The following is a 17,460-nucleotide window of genomic DNA, read 5'->3' as shown; positions in this document are numbered from 1 at the left end:
CCTCTGCCCCCCATCGTCCGGCAACTAAAGGGGGGAACCCAGCCCAGCAAGGCTCCTCAGGAGCCCCATTCCACCGCTACACCTGTGTCTGTTCCCGTTGGCCAGGCCTGGGCCTTTATGACTGTTGCATATTTTGCCATCGCCCCTGCCTTCAGATACCCCAAACGCCTGCACAAAGTGGTGAGGAGACTGGTCCCGAACTGTGACGTCCGCTTCCTCTTGTCGGAGAGTGGCAGCACCAAGGGGGCTGCCATGGTGACAGCGGTGGCCTCCCGAGTGCAGGCCCAGCGGAAGCAGATCGACAAGGTGCTGGCTCTGTTCCAGCTGACTCGAGAGCAGCTTGAGGACGTGCGGGGCAAGATGCGGGCTGAGTTCGAGTACGGGCTGAAAAAGGACACCCACCTGACAGCCACAGTCAAGATGCTGCCCACCTACGTCTGTGGGATGCCGGATGGCACAGGTGGGCTGCGCGCGGAGCTCCCACCGAAACTCCTGAAATCCAGTTAGGCTTTTAGTTTTAGCTTTTTAAAGATTTTATTTACTTCTTTGAAAGAGAGAGAGAGAGAGCATGAGCAGGGGGAGGGCGAGGGGAGAGAGGGAGAGGCAGACTTCCTGCTGAGCAGGGAGCCCAATACCGGGCTTGATCCCAGGACCCTGGCATCATGACCTGAGCTGAAGGCAGATGCTTCTCCGACTGAGCCACCCAGGCGCCCCAGGTTTTTAGTTTTAAAAACCCTGGATTCCTGTCTGTAATGGACGGAGGGGGGGTAGGGCAGAAGGTCAGTACTCCTTCCGAATCTATTTGCCTTGGTGGATCCCAGACGTTTGCCATGGAAGAATACCTAAGTGAGGTCACACGTGTGCGTCTGCGTAGTTGAGAACGAGGCATGTACCCCACGCTGCTGGCAAACAGAAGACCCAGGTGTTCTCACCCAGGGCTGCCATCTGGATACTTGGACCCGTCTGGCTTGTCTCCTGCCTCTCTTCTCCCGGGGCTTGACTCTTCCTCTCTGCTCTCATGCTTTCTGCCCCTGACTCTCCCGACCCTTGATTCTTCTCCCGGCCCTCTGTGCTCAGCCAAGAGGAGCCATTAAGCAATGGGGTCAGTTCTTTAGACAAGTGACTTCACCTCTTTGAACCTCAGGAGCCTCACCTGGAAATAACGACCTTTGTAAAATGCCTTATATCTTGTAATTTGTTTTGGAATCTTTAATTTCGTCCCATCCTCACAACCACTTTGTATGTTACATAAAGCAAAAATGATTCCCATTTTATTGCTGCCAAAACTGAGGCTCAGAGAGGTCAGAAGACATACTTAAGGTCACACAGCTGCACTTGGGGTTCTCTCAACAGCAGAGATCTTTTCCAGAGCCAATATCCTTCGAGTCTATGTGGGAAAGAAACGAAGAGCAGTGAAAGACACTGTTCAAGTGTTTATTCTTTTATCCCTTTCAACCTTCTGCCTTCGTTTTTTAATTTTAATTTTTTAAAAGATCTTATTTATTTGAGGAGGGCACGAGAGCGGGGTGAGGAGCAGAGGGAGAAACAGACTCTCCACTGAGCAGGGAGCCCGATGTTGGACTCAATCCCAGGACCCCATGATCATGACCTGAGCCAAAGGCAGATGCTTAACCGACTGAGCCACCCAGGCGCCCCTGCTTTCATTTTTCAAAGTTTCATTAAGCACCTACAATATGTCAGGCTCTGGTGCAGGCAGGGTGATAGCACAGGGAGGAAAATGGTCCCCACCCTGTGGGGCTTACATTCTGTTGGGCTGGCAGATAATAAACACAGGCCGTATGAGGCCATGTAGCAGCAGGTGCTATGAAGAAAAATAGAGCAGGAGAAGGAGTTAGAGAGCTGGCTGGGAGTGATGTCTTGGCAAATTCCAGAAAGAGCAGAATGACCGGTGTGCCCACAACAGACTGAGAGAGGCAGAGGGCAAGGTGAAAGGTCATACAGGACAGACTTTGATGCTCCGTTATGTCAGAGAAATGAGAGATACCATTGGGGTGGCCCTGGATTGTACCAGAGGGTCGGGCTCGACATGGCTTCTTATGAGTCGGGAGCAAGTGTGGGAATCCACAAATGGGAAGAGCAGAGGGCAGGAAGAATCATGTCTTCCTGTAGGCCATAGAGACATGATGGAAATATCCTCCAGAGTTTACTACGGTCAGTGTAGACTGACTTGGATTCACCTTCAGAGGCTCCTTGAGCTTAAGTATCATATGTGGTCTTTACCAGATACCAAGAAAAGCAGGCTGGCCTCAGACAGGCCCAAAGTGCCTGTCCAGTGCTGGGATGCTGTGCTGGGTGAACGCCACACTCCTCTGGCTCGGAAGCCCCAAGGGAGAAGGCTCTGAGTCCGCTCTGTGTTGGCGGCTCCTCCTTCTCTCAATGCCTCCACGTGAGCCCCTGCTCTGTGTGGGCTGGTGGAATGCAGCTCCCACTTTCTCCACCACAGAGAAAGGAAAGTTCCTTGCCCTGGATCTGGGGGGAACCAACTTCCGGGTCCTCCTGGTAAAGATCAGAAGCGGACGGAGGTCGGTGCGAATGTACAACAAGATCTTTGCCATCCCCTTGGAGATCATGCAGGGCACCGGCGAGGAGGTACAGGCCGGGGGTGGGGGTGGAGTTCTGTGCCCCGAGGTGCTGGCCTGCCGCCCCGTACCGCTGCCGGCCTGGGATGACTGCCACTCTCGCCCTGCAGCTGTTCGATCACATCGTGCAGTGCATTGCTGACTTCCTGGACTACATGGGCCTCAAGGGAGCCCAGCTGCCTTTGGGCTTCACGTTCTCATTTCCCTGCAGGCAGACGAGCATCGACAAGGTAAGACAGCCCAGCAGAACTTCCAGACGGCCCGGCGTGTTTCCCTCCTCCACCAGAGGAATCTCACAGGGTCTCAGGTTCAGGGCAGCTGGGGAAACATAATCAAGCATTTGAACCACTTAATATTTTCTATTTCTTATGTTCCATTTTCATTGTTATGAAATAGCTCATTGTATGTATACACACTATTTTTAATCACCATGTTGTAGTTAAGAGAAACAGACGTGCAGAGAGGTTAGGTCAGTTGTCCAAGTTGCCACATCTATAAACAGTGGTGGAGGGTTCCAACCCAGGACACTGGCCTGAGGGCCCAGGCTCTTGCACCTTGCCCTTGCGGAGACAAGGACCCAGAATCTGCCCTGGAACCATTTTGGCTGTAATACATAGTACACCTACATATATATAATTAAAACCCCCAAATCAAGAAATAATATTCTTATTGTATGCATTACACTCTATCTTCTATCCCATTTCATTTTGCAGTTGAGCCATGTGGGTCTCATCTGATGGGCTGGTACAAAATCAGAACTGGAACAGATCTCTTCAGGGCTCTGAGAACACCATGGAAACACACATGCCAGCAGCTCCTTTCCACCCTAATTATTCAGAGAATGGGGAGAGAAGGGTTCAAAAGTCTGAATTATCTGGTCATATGGCTAACTCTGTTAAAATTAAAAATGCCAGAATGCTAAGAGCCAGAAGATCCATTTCTCAAGACTCCGTTTCTCAAACATGTGCCGAGAAGGAGTGATCAGGGATGTTCGCTACAGCACCCCTTTTTAAAAATTAAAAAAAAATTTTTACAAAGATTTTATTTATGAGAAGGGTGGGTACGAGAGAGAGAGCACAAGCGGGGGGTGCAGGGAGAGGGAGAAGCAGGCTCCCTGCTGAGCAGGGAGCCCAATGCAGGGCTTGATCCCAGGATCCTGAGATCATGACCTGAGTCGAAGGCGGACGCTTAACCGACTGAGCCCCCCAGGCACCCCTGCAGCACCCCTTTTAATAATGAAACATGAGAAATCGCTCACATGGCAGCGGAGGATGACTAAAGAAACTCTGGCATAGCAATCATAAGGAATTAAGTACTTGACCTGCATTTACCAGGCACATGCGTAGTGCTGTTCTAAGTGCTTCACAGACATCACCCACCTGGCTGGGAGGTAGCAGAGTGAGCGCGATAGTTAAGGGCATGGGTCTGGAAGCACATTGAATCTTGGCTTCTCCACTTACTGATTATGTGACCGTGGGCAAATTATTTAACCTCCCTGGACCTTTGTTTCCTCATTTGAAAAACGGGGATAAAAGTGGTACTTATTTCATAAGTATTTTTTATTCCTATGCAATTATATTTGAGGAATATTCCGCTCAGTGAAGGCATGGGACAGATCCGTGTTAACTGACCTAGAAAGGTCTAGAAGATACATTATTAAGTGGGAAAACCAAATCACAGTAGTCCACACACAGTGTGAATTTATTTTAAAATACCAGTAAACGGCGAGAAAAAGGTCTGGAGGGAGTCCTATTAGCCTGATAGTAGAGGTTACCTCTTAGACTGGGGGGATGGGAAGTTAAAGGGGACTTCGTCCTTATCAGTAACACTTTAATTTTTTACAAGGGCGACATATTACTGTATGACGGCTGCCATTAAAAATTAATACACCATTAAGGCAGCCATATGCAGCTGTCCACAGTCCTGAATGATCAGTGAGCTCCCAGACACAGCCGCTCCTCCTGACCTAGGACACCGGGTCTCCAGGCCTCTCCCAGGAGTTCTGACAGGTTCATGGATACACAGCAAGAGAGAGGGGGAGACAAATGGACAGCTGGAGCAAAGCCACTGGTGGCTAGGGAGAAAAAGGAAAGACTTTTAAAAAATATTATTTTTGTGTAATTGCAACTAAGATGAAAGATTTTCAACTGGGGGTGAATCTCTGATGTTCTACATACGTCCACCAGGGAAGGAACAAGGGAGCGGGACTTCCCAAGGACTCTGGAGAGAAGGAGGGAGACCAGGGCGGAGGGCCCCAGGGTGAGATGACCATCTAGCCCACGGGGGTGGGGGCACTGCCCTCGGAGCTGCTAGCCCCCTCTCCTACCCCAGGAGCTCTCCTGGCCTAGATGCCCCAGCTTGACCTGCCCTCACCCCACCGCCAGTTCTAGGCTTTGGAGTCTGAGGCTAGACTAACTCCTGTCTCCAGCTGAGAGTGTCGTCTTGGGCTTTCTTTTAAAAATGAAAAATACTTTTTCTTGGTATTACAAAAATTATACATGAGAACTTTGAGAAAACTAGAAAATATGGACACACAAAAAAGGAAAGACTAAAAGGCACCCATAATCTTGCACCCAGAGAGAACCCCTGTCAACTTCCTGTTGTAGGCATTGTTGCACACCTTTTTCTAGATATGAGTGTGTGTGTGTGTGTGTGTCTGTATGGTTTTTAAAAGAATAGTATCTGTGTTTCATGTGTGTTCACTTTATAGTGCACGGTGAACATCTTTCTCTAACATTCAGTGTTCTCTGACAGCCTGATCTTTTATGACTGTTTAACATTCCCTGTATCGACGCACCAGATAATAGCTCTCTATCCTTGGAACGATAGGCTGCCTCTAGTTTTTCACTGTGGACCCATGCTTTGATGGACATGTTGTAGCTTTTATGGTCAGTCACGTCTTAATCTGTCCTTGGCTGAATTAGACATAGAACCACTAGGATCCAGGCCTTTGCTCTGGGCCGTCATGGCCGGGGAATGCGAGCGGGGCCTTGAGGAAGGTGAATTGCTGTAGTTATTCTTCAGCAACAGACCTTGTCTGGGCGGCATGCTCCATGGCGCCTCTGGGCCTGGTGCTGGGGCTGCGGAGGGGGAGCAGTCGGAAGCACGTGCGTGTGGCTAGCAGCCGACCGCAGCCCTTTGCCTCTCTTTGATGTTGAGGCTGGATAGTGGCCCCACCCAGCAAACTATTGCTCAGATGAATTTCTCCTTCTTTCTTTCAGGGAACGCTCATTGAGTGGACCAAAGGCTTCAAGGCCACGGATTGTGAAGGGGAAGACATGGTGGACATGCTCAGGGAAGCCATCAAGAGGAGAAATGTATGTTATGGTGTTGAAGCTCATGCCTGACCTTGCGCCTTCTCCGAGGCCCCTTTGCTCTGCCATCCCGTGTCCAGCCCTGTGCCTCTGGTCTCTGCCCCCCTTGGGCTGATATGCCCCTCCTGAGCCTGTTTGGCTTGCACATCCTACTTACAGGATGGCTGCTTCCTTTGCAGGAGTTCGACCTGGACATAGTTGCAGTTGTGAATGACACAGTGGGGACCATGATGACCTGCGGCCATGAAGATCCTAATTGTGAGATTGGCCTGATTGCAGGTAAGCGGTCAGGCATGTCCCATTAGCCTACTCCCATCTGATCTTTTGGTGGTTTCCTTTTCACATAGTGTGGGGCTGGCGGTGGAGGTGGGGGTGGGTGGAGCATTGTGCCATTACACAGAGGCTCCAAAGCCAGCTTGGTCCAAGGCAGAGGTGAAGTTACGATTAGGATTCCAGGTCTCCTAGTTTCTAAAACTTTACTTCATATCTTTCTCTTTAAGGGTCCTAAGCCAACGTTGTCCTTTTGTTGAGGAAGGAGAATGACATAGAAGGAGGGGCTTTCCAAATTAGGGCCTTGGGGCAGATTATCTGGGGTGGAGAGAGACCACTGTTGGCTTGGGGCTGATTTCCATGCAGCTCCGATGAACACCTCCTCTGTTACCTGGCCTTGTCTGGCTGTGGGTGCGCAGCATGGGGGAGAGTTGGCAAGAAACCTAGATGGGAAGGGAGTGGCCTGATGCATGATGTAGGCACTTAACGGGCCTTTGGGAGAATTCTGGCAGTGATTAAGGGCAAGGGGTGGATTTCAGGGGGCTCTCTGATTGGCGAGGGGATGGGTAGGATTTGAACAGGTGAAGATGGAGATGATGAGCATTCCAAGTGACAGGCACAGGTCAGTAATGACAGAATCTGGGAAAATTGTTCCAGTTGGCTGTCTGGGCTTCCCGAAGGTGGGCAGTGGGTAGAACAAGGAGATGGGGGTAGAGTGAGATGCCTCAATGCCAGCTAAGAGGTTTCATCTCACTGTGACTCTTACCCGCTTGGTGACGACGGGCAGGTTACTTACTCTGCCTGGACTTGAGTTTCCGTGTCTGCGGGAGGGGTCAGGCTAGAATTAGGAGGGCAAAGGGGTGAGACTTATTTGACTGCATGTAATAGTTGCCTGGGCTGTTGCACTGAGAATAGTCCTGAGACCAGGTCAGGGGCAAAGGAGAAAAAAGGTGGCCTACAGATGCTGATGTTTATCTCTCCAAGACTAGATAATTCCTCATGGTCCCTTCTAGCTCTGGCCACTAACTGTGACTGCTTGGGAGCCCATTTTGTGTGCCTATAGCTTAACAGTAATGATAAAGATGAGGACGTGATGCGATGATGGAGCAACGCGATGGTGGTGAGGAGGAGGGTAGGATGGTGTTCTCCCAGGTACCACTTACTGTGTGGTGGAAACATCTCATTGGTTTTTGTTTTTTGGGTTTTTTTTGAAGATTTTATTTATTTATTGGACAAAGAGAGACACAGCGAGAGAGGAAACACCAGCAGGGGGAGTGGGAGAGGGAGAAGCAGGCTTCCCGCTGAGCGGGGAGCCCGATGTGGGGCTCGATCCCAGGACCCTGGGATCATGACCTGAGCTGAAGGCAGACGCTTAACAACTGAGCCACCCAGGCGCCCCAGTCCTTGTTTTCTTTATAACAAACCTATAAGGCAGGTGAAGAAACCTTTCTACAGATGAAGAAATTGGACCTCTGAAAGATGAGATACTTGTCTGTGGTCCCCTAGTTATGAGTATAAAGCTGGAATTCACACCCAGTCATATCTGACTCCAAGCCTAAATTCCTCTCCATTGCCCTCCTCTGCGTCCTTAGGACCTGGTGATGTCTTTTGAAGACTAAAATCTCTTCATGATTCCTTTTAGGAACAGGCAGCAACATGTGCTACATGGAGGAGATGAGGAACATTGAGCTGGTGGAAGGGGACGAAGGGAAGATGTGCATTAACACAGAATGGGGAGGATTTGGAGATAATGGCTGCATAGACGACATCCGGACCCAATATGACAAGAAGGTGGATGAGGGGTCCTTGAACCCTGGCAAACAGAGGTGAGGAGGGCGGATATGTATATTTATGTAGGTTGTGCAGTGTATAAATTTATCAGATTGGGGGGGTACTATATTCATATCATAGCTGCTATAGCTTTGTATTTTTATTGGCTTCTAGTAGATATGGTTTAGAGGTCAACATCCTCAGCCTTTCAAGGGCTGGCTACCAGGTCGGTGGCCTCTGTTGTTCTGGGGGTAGGGAAGTGGCAGCAGGTGGCAGGTGGGAGTACTGGTTCTCAATCATGGTGTCATGTCCCACCACGGGTCACAGCCACTGAGAAGGTAGATCCTAATTACTAGCCATACTAAAAATACTGAAACCAATGAATGATTCTTTAAAAAAAAATCGAGTCCATTTTCACTTGTGTTCTCATCTAGCTTCTTGAGTCAAAGAGAAAGGGGTAGGCCGGGTTAGAGGTAGCATGCTAGGAATTGATAATTAACCCAGACCTATCCACGACAGCAGGTGTTGGCAAACTTTTTCTGTAAAGGCCCAGATTGTAAATGTTTTACTATCAGGCCATATGGTCTTTGTCACAATGAAACTCAGTGCCTTAGTATATAAAATAAGAAGAAAATATAGATTTATCATGATGATGATATCCCAGTGGAGAAGTTGAACAGATACGAAATGTAATGAGATATGTGGGCCATGGATGCCTTGGTAGCCATGGAACTGAGAACCCTACACAGGAAGATTCTGGGCATGGCCAGGACCAGCCTCAGTGGTCCTCGGTCTTCCTTTTGCACTCGTCTCCATAGTTGGGAGGACGATGAGTTGTGGGAAGCCCAGCTGAACCAGGGGTTGTTCCAAAAAGAAGGGGCCTTATCTCTGAATCCCAAGTTGAGGCATTCAGGCATCGTGCTCTTCTCAAGGGGCAAGTGTCTGCTGACTTAGTTTTGTGCCTGAATCCACTGGAGGCTCACATTTTTAGAGTGAGCACGGAAGGGGGAAACACATTTGAATTTGCTTCACTGTCACCATTATTTGTGTGAGTGTTGGTTCCTTAGACGGCTGAGGTCCTGAGCAGTGAAGCGAAACAGGTCCAGCACTCAAGTCTCAGGCACAGCTTGCCACTCGACCCCGCAGGCAGGGGCGGTCCAGCTCCTCATCCCTGGGAGTAACACTGTCACACGTGCCCATGCACAGTGCCTGCTCGGTGCCTGCTGGTTACAAAGTCCCTTTTCCTCTTGCTCCTTCCCTCACGGAGCTCACAGCCTGATAGAAAGGGTGGCTTCGCTCCCTTCCAGCATGTTTAAAGAACCCCTGGTACGTGCAGTTCAGGTATATTATTTCATGGAGCAGAATCCCTAATGGAACAGATTTCTTCAAATATAAAGTCAAGGGGACTCTAGTAAACCAGATTTATAATACAAAGCCAAGGAGAACTGGCTTTGGGACCTGCAAAGGGACTCGCTTTTGCTCAGTGCCTGCTGTGTACCAGATGCTGGCCTCCCAGCACTCTTGTGGGATCAGGCTTTTGCTCTCTGTTTGATAGATGATGGCTCACAGTGTTTGCTCATGCAGCCAGCATGGGGCATTGCGGGGACCTGGCTTCTTGCCGGTCAACAGGGCTCCAAAGACTGGCTGCCCCACACCGTGCAGACTTCAGCATTGCATTTCTCTGGGCCTACTGCCCACTCCGAACCACTCCAAACCCGGCAGTTGTTGGATGCCAGCGGTATACCTTCTATAGCCAGACCCGTGGTCCTTTCGTGAACCGCTCACCAGTGCTGATTTTCCTGCTTGTGCCAACCTTATCCCTATTCTCCAAACAGATATGAGAAAATGACCAGTGGGATGTACCTGGGGGAGATTGTGCGGCAGATCCTGATTGACCTGACCAAGCAGGGTCTCCTTTTCCGTGGGCAGATTTCAGAGCGTCTCCGGACCAGGGGCATCTTTGAAACCAAGTTCCTGTCCCAGATTGAAAGGTGATGTGGGATCGAGTTCACCTGCTCGATGTGAGAGGCCTGACTGGGAGGTGCTGCTCTCATGCTGGGGTCCAACAGACTTGAGATTTAAAAATAAAAATAGTAAGAGCCTGGCTGGGCAGCGGGTTTCCTCCTAGAGCTGCTCTGTCTCCCTAGCTGCCTCAGGGACCATAGCACACAGCTGAAGGGCTCGCTGCATGCCTGAGCCCTGAGCTTCCTAAACTGGTACACGGGAGTTAGCTTTGGCTAAAAAACGATCCTCTTTTCTTTCTGAAAAGATGATGTGTCCACAATATGAAAGAAAACTCTTTTAAAAACTCACCCATATGCTCATGACTAAATATAACTGTTTTGATTTTTGCATATTCCCTTTCAAGTTTTTAAATGTGTGTAAACATATTTTCATAATTGCAATCATACCACACATCATTCTATATATTATTTACTTAGTGTTTGTACATGACAATTTTCAGTTATAATTCCGGTTTCTATTTTATTATCTATTTTATTATGAAAATTTTTAACATATATAAGAGTAGAGGGAATGGTAAAATGAATCTAATGTTTGCAGTACCACCTTCAACAATGATCAACTCACGGCCGAACTCGGTCTGTTAATATACTCCTGCTTTTCCCACCCCCAAACTGGATTGGTTTGAAACAAATCTCACATTTTTATGTCAGTTTATCTATAAGTATTTTAAAATGTATTTCTAAAATATTAGTTCTTTAAAAAAACCATAACTTCCCACTCCTGAAACCAATATTATACTATATGTTAACTAACTAGAATTTAAATTAGAATTTGAAACAAAACAAAACAAAACAAAAAATCCTTAAAAACAAGTAATAAAAAAAAACATAACCATGTTACTATCATCATACCTCAAATAGCTAATGATAAACCTTAATCTCAAAATATCATGCCAGTGCTTCTATTTTCCAAATTGCCTAAAAATAAGGGTTTTTACGGTTCATTTGTTTGCATCCATATCCAAACAAGGTCCATACAGTGCAGTTGGTTGATATGTCTTTTAAAAATCTCTTTTAATGTACAGACTTCTCCTCTTGTTTCCGCTTGGGATATATTTGATGAAGAAACTGTCATTGTATCCTAGAAGTTTCCTATATTCCAGATTTTGCTGATTACAGCATTTAGCCTTTTCTTCTCCCTTGTATTTCTTGCAAACTCACAGGAAGACCCAGATGCCTGGTTAGATTCAGTATTGAATTTTGGACAAGAATATTTTATAGGTGGCATTGAATTATCTGTCTGTCTTTCATGATGTTAGCAGTCACTGATGCTCATTGCCTAGATCTGTGTTTGTAAAATGATGGCAACTTAATGCTAACACTCCTGCATTTTCTAGCTGGAATCCTTCTAGAAAGAGAAACTTCCCCATCTCAACTCTTTGGTGTAATTATCATTTAAAATGGCTGCATAATATTACGTTATATTGCTATACTGTAATTTACTAAACTTTCCCTTTAGTATAAGATGTCTATCTTGTAATTTATGGATTTCCACAATTCTGTGTAACACCATAATTATTCTTTTTGTGTTATCATTTGCATCTCACAAATTATTTCCTTAGGAGTAGAAGCATTTGGTTAAAAGAAGTATTTCTCTATGGACACACTTTTCAAAATAGAGTTCCGATTTCCACCACCACCAGTGACGTACAAACATGTCGGTTTCACTGCTTTTCCTACCAGCACTGGTTCTTACCAGAGGTTTTATCTTTGGAATTTCTGTCAGTCTGCATTCATTCAGTTCATTTTACTGGTCTTTAAGGCCAGATGTCTGCAGCCAAAAATCACTTTGGGAGAAAAGTGAAAGCAGTGTACTTACTGAGAGAAATCAGATGGACTGTTGTAGAGCAGATCTTGCCGTCTAAGGAGCCGCTGGTAGAATCAGTAGCAGCAGAAGCAATTTTGTGTTTTCGAAATGTTGATCAGCAGTACCCAGCATCCTTTTTCTGTCCGGCTTCAACCCGTTAGATTCAGAAGTGTAAGTTAAAAGTCATCATCTTTGATGACCAGAGGGATCCTCTTTTGCTGTGAGGGCAAATGGTTTCTTCCTCACATGCAAGAGATAAGCAGATGGACTATCTTTGCCCTGCCTTTTTTTTTTTTTTTTGCCTGAATACAAAGGAAGATGTTCTTGGACAAGAGTAAGTTAGCAGGACATATGTGCCTCCAGAAATACTCACTTCTGCTGCACAAAAGGTGTCTGCTTTGGATGCTTTGATTTCCTGTTTCTATGTATTTTATTTATTTTGAAACTTCATGGAATAAAAAGAAAATCATATCCAATGTCATGCCAGTTGGGAATAGTAGGTGCTATGCTGACTGTGGCCCATTTCAAAGCACATTGTCCAATGGATGCAACAGGGAATCTTGAGGGGGTGGGTGGGTACTGGGCTTACTATGGTCTCTGAGCCTGAGTTTAAGATTGCTTGTGCTGTGCGACCTGAGGCAAGTTGCTTTACCTCTCTGGATGACAATTTCTTTCCTTATAGAAGATAAATGCTCTACTGCTTAACCCCAATGATCGACCCAAGGACCGAGTAGGGGAATGTACATGAAAGAACTAGGTAAACTGTGACAGGCTAGACTGTGGAAGGAATTTCAGGTTTTATTATTTTACCTATGGAAAAAATAAATCCACTTTTTTTCATCATATACAAATATTGCTCATTCATAAGCAAAAGGAAGGGGCACCTGCCTGGCTCAGTCAGAAGAGCATGTGACTCTTTATCTCAGGGTTGTGAGTTCAAGCCCCACTTTGGGTGTAGAGATTACTTTTTTTTTTTTTAAAGGTTTTATTTATTTATTTGAGAGAGACAGAGAGAGCATGAGCAGAGACAGGGAGAAGCAGACTCCCTGCTGAGCAGGGAGCCCAATGGGGGGCTTGATCTCAGAACCCTGAGATCATCACCTGAGCCAAAGGCAGATACTTAACTGACTGAGCCAACCAGGCGCTCTGGGTTTAGAGATTACTTAAATTAAAAAGAAAAGAAATGAAAAGCAAAAGGAAGAAAGTAAGAATTACTGGTAATCCTACCAGCATCTAAATAGATTTCCTTCAGCTCTGATTTTTTTTTCTCTGCAAAGACAAATATTCAAAAACAAAAACAAACCAAGATCATATGGCACATAGTATTTTGTCATCTATTTTTTTTCACTTAATATGTCATGAACATTTGCAATAGCATCACACATTCTCATGCAAGCTCTTCGCTAGGGTCTACAAAGGGTCCTGTAATCTGACTGCACCGCCATTTAGCTGCGGAATCCACTGTAAAGCCAGACAGGTTATTTCCCAGTTTTTCTCTCTTGATTACAGTCTTCTTCCCAAAGTATTCCCTGAGACAGTCAAGGATACAATTTTACATTGTTCAGCTTGGAAGTCAGAGCTCTGAAAGTTCACCGGGAGATAATCAGGGTCTAGACTCGAGGCCAGCCTGTCCCTACAGCGGGGGCTTCTGTGCTCGTGTTTATGGTCCCCTGTACAGGTTAGTGTTCACTAAGGTGATTGTACATTGTTTATTAATTTGTTCACTTGCCCTTTGAATGTACACAGCCCTATGCTGATTATTATTGAGAATACAGTCTTACCCTCAAAGAGCATGTAGTCTAGTTGGGAAGAGAAAACAGAAAATCAGAAAAAGAAATAGAAGGAAAGTTGGCCTCCAATTGGACAGGGCCAGACTAGCAGGAGCTGGCATGCTCCGTGGGGGAGGTTAGACTTGGTGTGAGAAGGCGTGTACTTGAGCCCCTGCTCTCTACGATCTGTGGGTAAGTCTCTAGCACTCTGAACCTCAGATTCCTCTTCTGAAAATGCACACCCGATGTGTTGGTTGCTGAATCTAATAAGAGCTTCTAGTGAGATAACAGGTTTGAACATGTCTGACACCAGAGGTGCTCACACTTTATTTTTTAAAGATGGTGGGACTTCCGGGGGTGGTGGTGGTGGTCACAGGCTTCCTTGAGTCCCAGCTTCTATGGCATTCTGCTCTAACTCAGCCACTGCCGGGATCATTTTTTCCTCCCTCCTCCTACGGCATCTAGGGATGGGGGGCTGTAAGCCACGCGGAGCAGGTTCCAGGGCCCCAGGAACAGGTCCTGACGTCCTGCTCTGCTTGCCCACAGTGATCGGCTGGCCCTCCTCCAGGTCAGGAGGATCCTGCAGCAGCTCGGCCTGGACAGCACATGTGAGGACAGCATTGTGGTGAAGGAGGTGTGCGGAGCTGTGTCCCGGCGGGCGGCCCAGCTCTGCGGCGCTGGCCTGGCTGCTGTCGTGGAGAAGAGGAGGGAAGACCAGGGGCTGGAGTACCTGAAGATCACCGTGGGAGTGGATGGCACGCTGTACAAGCTGCACCCGCAGTGAGTGCCCCAGAGAGGCGGGGCGGGAGGGCACTGAGGCCCCATATGGACCCCATTGCATCTGACAGGCAACGTGTGAGCCCCCTTGGCTCGCTTTCCTAGTGGTTAGGATATGGGAATCTTCACCCTCCTCTCTGAACCCCATGCTCCTCGAGGCAGTAATAATCTCTACCTTGTAGGGCTGAGTAAGGACTGAGGTCCGGAGCTCAACAAATACAAGTGATTAGTACTAAGTACTCCCAGGGGACCTCACTTGGGGGGGGGGGAGATGAGAACTGAATATTGTGCACAGCACAGAGCATTTGCCAAGTACGAGCTGGTGATAACTTTCTTAGCTCAGAGTCAGTGGACAGAAGGATTAATGTGAGTTTGAATCCTGGCTCCACCACTTGGAAGCTGGGAGGCTTAGGGCCAGTTTCTTACCCTCTTTGAGCCTCAGTTCTTAATCTGTAAAATGATGACAAAAATCTTACCTACCTCATAGGTTAGTCGTGAGGATGAAGTTAAACAGTGTCTGTAGAGTGCATGGCACATCACAAAAAAGTCAATCATTAAAGCTGTTATTATTTTTTTGAAAGCTATTATTTTTAATATTTAACATTTTTATTTTGGTGGAGAGGAAAACTATTAACAAATTTATAAAAATTTCCGATCATATTGAAACATATACACAAACGTACTCTTAACTGTAATCCTGGATCGTTAGCTCTTTCTATGATGATGACTAATTATCCAAAATAACAGAGTGGCATCTTTGCTTGTTTTTACCCTTTGAATCACTTAATTTTTTAAATATTTGTCTCATTTGTTTTATTTAATGGAAAAATGACAAAGGAAATTAATCTTGTTTAAAAACCTGAGTTTTCTGATCTACTCTTCTGTCTACTGTGAACTGTTAACTACTTTTCTAGAATCATATGGACTTTTAAAATCTTAATTCATAACTTATTGACCAGAAAGCGTCCCACGGCCAATCTAACCACCAAAGTCAATGTGCCGAAAGGCAGGGTTTTGGACTCCTCGGGAACCAGCACTTCACACTGCTGTCCCTCTGTCCCCCATCTCTGCCCTAACGCTTGAAGGCTTATCTGTATTTTAAAATTAAAGGAAATAGAACAATCTTATCAAAAGAGAGTTGATCCTTAGTGTTGAGATTATAGGTGTAAGAGAAGTGGGATTATAGAAATAAAAATGGATGTAGAAACAGAACTTCCTCCTCTCAAATGTGCCCCCCGGATAAACATCTTTATTTAAGTTGGTCCCTGGGGCTGGGATTGTTTATGAAGTGATATAGACTATGAAATGTGGAGTTGAAGGATCTCATTCTAGCAAAATTAGCCAAAGAATATTTTCATTACTTTGGTTCCATAAGAATCACTTATTTCTTATGTGGTTCCTACAAGGCTCTCTCTTGAACTAAAACTTGACCAAGGGACAAAAACCACGTGATCATTTCTTTACTTTTTTTGGTAAAGATTTTATTTATTTAACTATTTGTTTATTTATTTATTTGAGAGAGAGAGCAGGCGGAGGAGCTGAGGGGGAGAGAGAGGGACAAGCAGACTCTGTGCTGAGCGCAGAGCCTGAGGCAGGGCTTGATCTCACGACCCTGAGACCATGACCTGAGCCGAAATCAAGAGTCAGACGCTTCACCGACTGAGCCACCCAGGCACCCCCTAATAATTGTTTTTAAACTGTTATTTATTACACTTTGTATATATATTCTGTATCTGAAACACCTAGAATAGTCTCTGGCATTAGTAATTGCTCAATAAAAGGTACAATTAAAACAGCTCTTTAGCAAGCAGTATAAGAAGCTGTTCTAGAGCCTGGAGAAGCAAGCTGGAAGGAACAAACGAGATTGGAATCATTCAGAAATATGTTGATCCTGTATGTAAGTGCTGATGATGTTTCTCTCTCTCTCTCTCCTAGCTTTTCTCGGATATTGCAGGAAACTGTGAAAGAGCTAGCTCCTCGATGTGATGTGACGCTCATGCTGTCTGAAGATGGGAGTGGAAAGGGAGCTGCTCTGATCACTGCTGTGGCCAAGAGGTTACAGCAGGCCCAGAAGGAGAACTAGGAACTCCCTCGGGCTTGGGCCCGATGTGCCTTGGATACTGACCAGCCTTTCCTCCGGCAGATGAGTTGGTCAGGGACCAACAGGCAAGCTTCTAGCTGACTTCCCATTCTGGGTGGCTGAAAGAGAACCCCGGGTTCATGGGTACTCCTAGCATTTTGTTACTCGGTGTTTTCAGGGGCATTAAATGACATTTCTGACTGGCATATTTGGGCCAAAGATGGGCCAGCTTGTAAAACCAGAGCATTTGGGCCTGAGAGATCCCCTTTTAGCAAATTTTCAGTTGAGGCCTGAGCTGTTAGTTCTCTGTGGCTTTGGGTCCTGTGGCTGTTGGACTTGGAAACATATATGCAATCTGCCCACGTGGCCTGGCTGGCCGAGCTCCCCACTGGGATGCTTCCGCTGTTGCTTGTAGTAGGTTGGGTCCTCGCTTGTGGATGCACATTTGAGAAGGGTAGGGACTTATGTAATAAACTGGAGATCTAATCTAACTTGTCCTTAACTCGTCATGGAGTGGAAAGAGAACAAAGACTTTTGTTCTTTTAAGCCCCAGGGTGAAGAAGGGTTGGTTGCCAGGCAGCCCTGCAGGAATCTTTTCGTGCTTAAAGTGAGTTATGTCAGCACCTGTAGGATTTTGTTTCTCAATATTGCATGTGTGATGGGGAGGGGTGCCATTTGGGGCACCTGTTTTCATTTTACATGTGGTGTGTGTTGCTACTGTGGATAGTTGTTTTAAGGACTGTTAGGTATATGAAATCCAGTAAACAAATAAAAATTATTTGATTTCCTAAGAATCTTTGCATGAGGTATCAGTATTTCATTTGGGAGGCTCGCTTGCTAACTTCATTCTCTGCTGGTGAACTAAGGGACACCGAAGTTGCTGCGAGCATCTCCAGCCCAAACATCTTCCCGACAGGGGGAAATAAATGGATATCTGCTCTACTACCTTTGACAGTTGATCCAAACCTCATTTGCACGAATACTTCCCATAACTGGGCATTTACCACAGCTCTTGCTTTGAACAGCTAAAGTTGACTGGAGGTCCTTTT

General features: G+C 46.4%; 1 protein-coding gene across 1 annotated transcript in view; it reads left to right on the top strand.

Annotated features, from left to right (window-relative positions):
* Positions 1-17,205, top strand: part of HKDC1 (hexokinase domain containing 1) — a 38,241-nt gene extending 21,036 nt beyond the window's left edge. Inside the window, exons 10-18 of the mRNA XM_045783596.2 lie at positions 156-460; positions 2,465-2,610; positions 2,711-2,830; positions 5,822-5,917; positions 6,094-6,193; positions 7,827-8,010; positions 9,790-9,945; positions 14,101-14,334; positions 16,267-17,205. Of these exons, the coding sequence (XP_045639552.2) occupies positions 156-460; positions 2,465-2,610; positions 2,711-2,830; positions 5,822-5,917; positions 6,094-6,193; positions 7,827-8,010; positions 9,790-9,945; positions 14,101-14,334; positions 16,267-16,414 (1,489 nt within the window). The 3' untranslated portion in view covers positions 16,415-17,205. The remainder of the gene's footprint in view (positions 1-155; positions 461-2,464; positions 2,611-2,710; positions 2,831-5,821; positions 5,918-6,093; positions 6,194-7,826; positions 8,011-9,789; positions 9,946-14,100; positions 14,335-16,266) is intronic.
* Positions 17,206-17,460: the final 255 nt, after the last annotated feature.

Source organism: Ursus americanus, chromosome 6 (assembly GCF_024610735.1).
Source record: "Ursus americanus isolate L20-20 chromosome 6, mUrsAme1.1.p, whole genome shotgun sequence".
Taxonomy (NCBI): domain Eukaryota; kingdom Metazoa; phylum Chordata; class Mammalia; order Carnivora; family Ursidae; genus Ursus; species Ursus americanus.
Note: the sequence above shows the minus strand (reverse complement) of the source record. Positions and strands in the feature narration are given on the sequence as shown.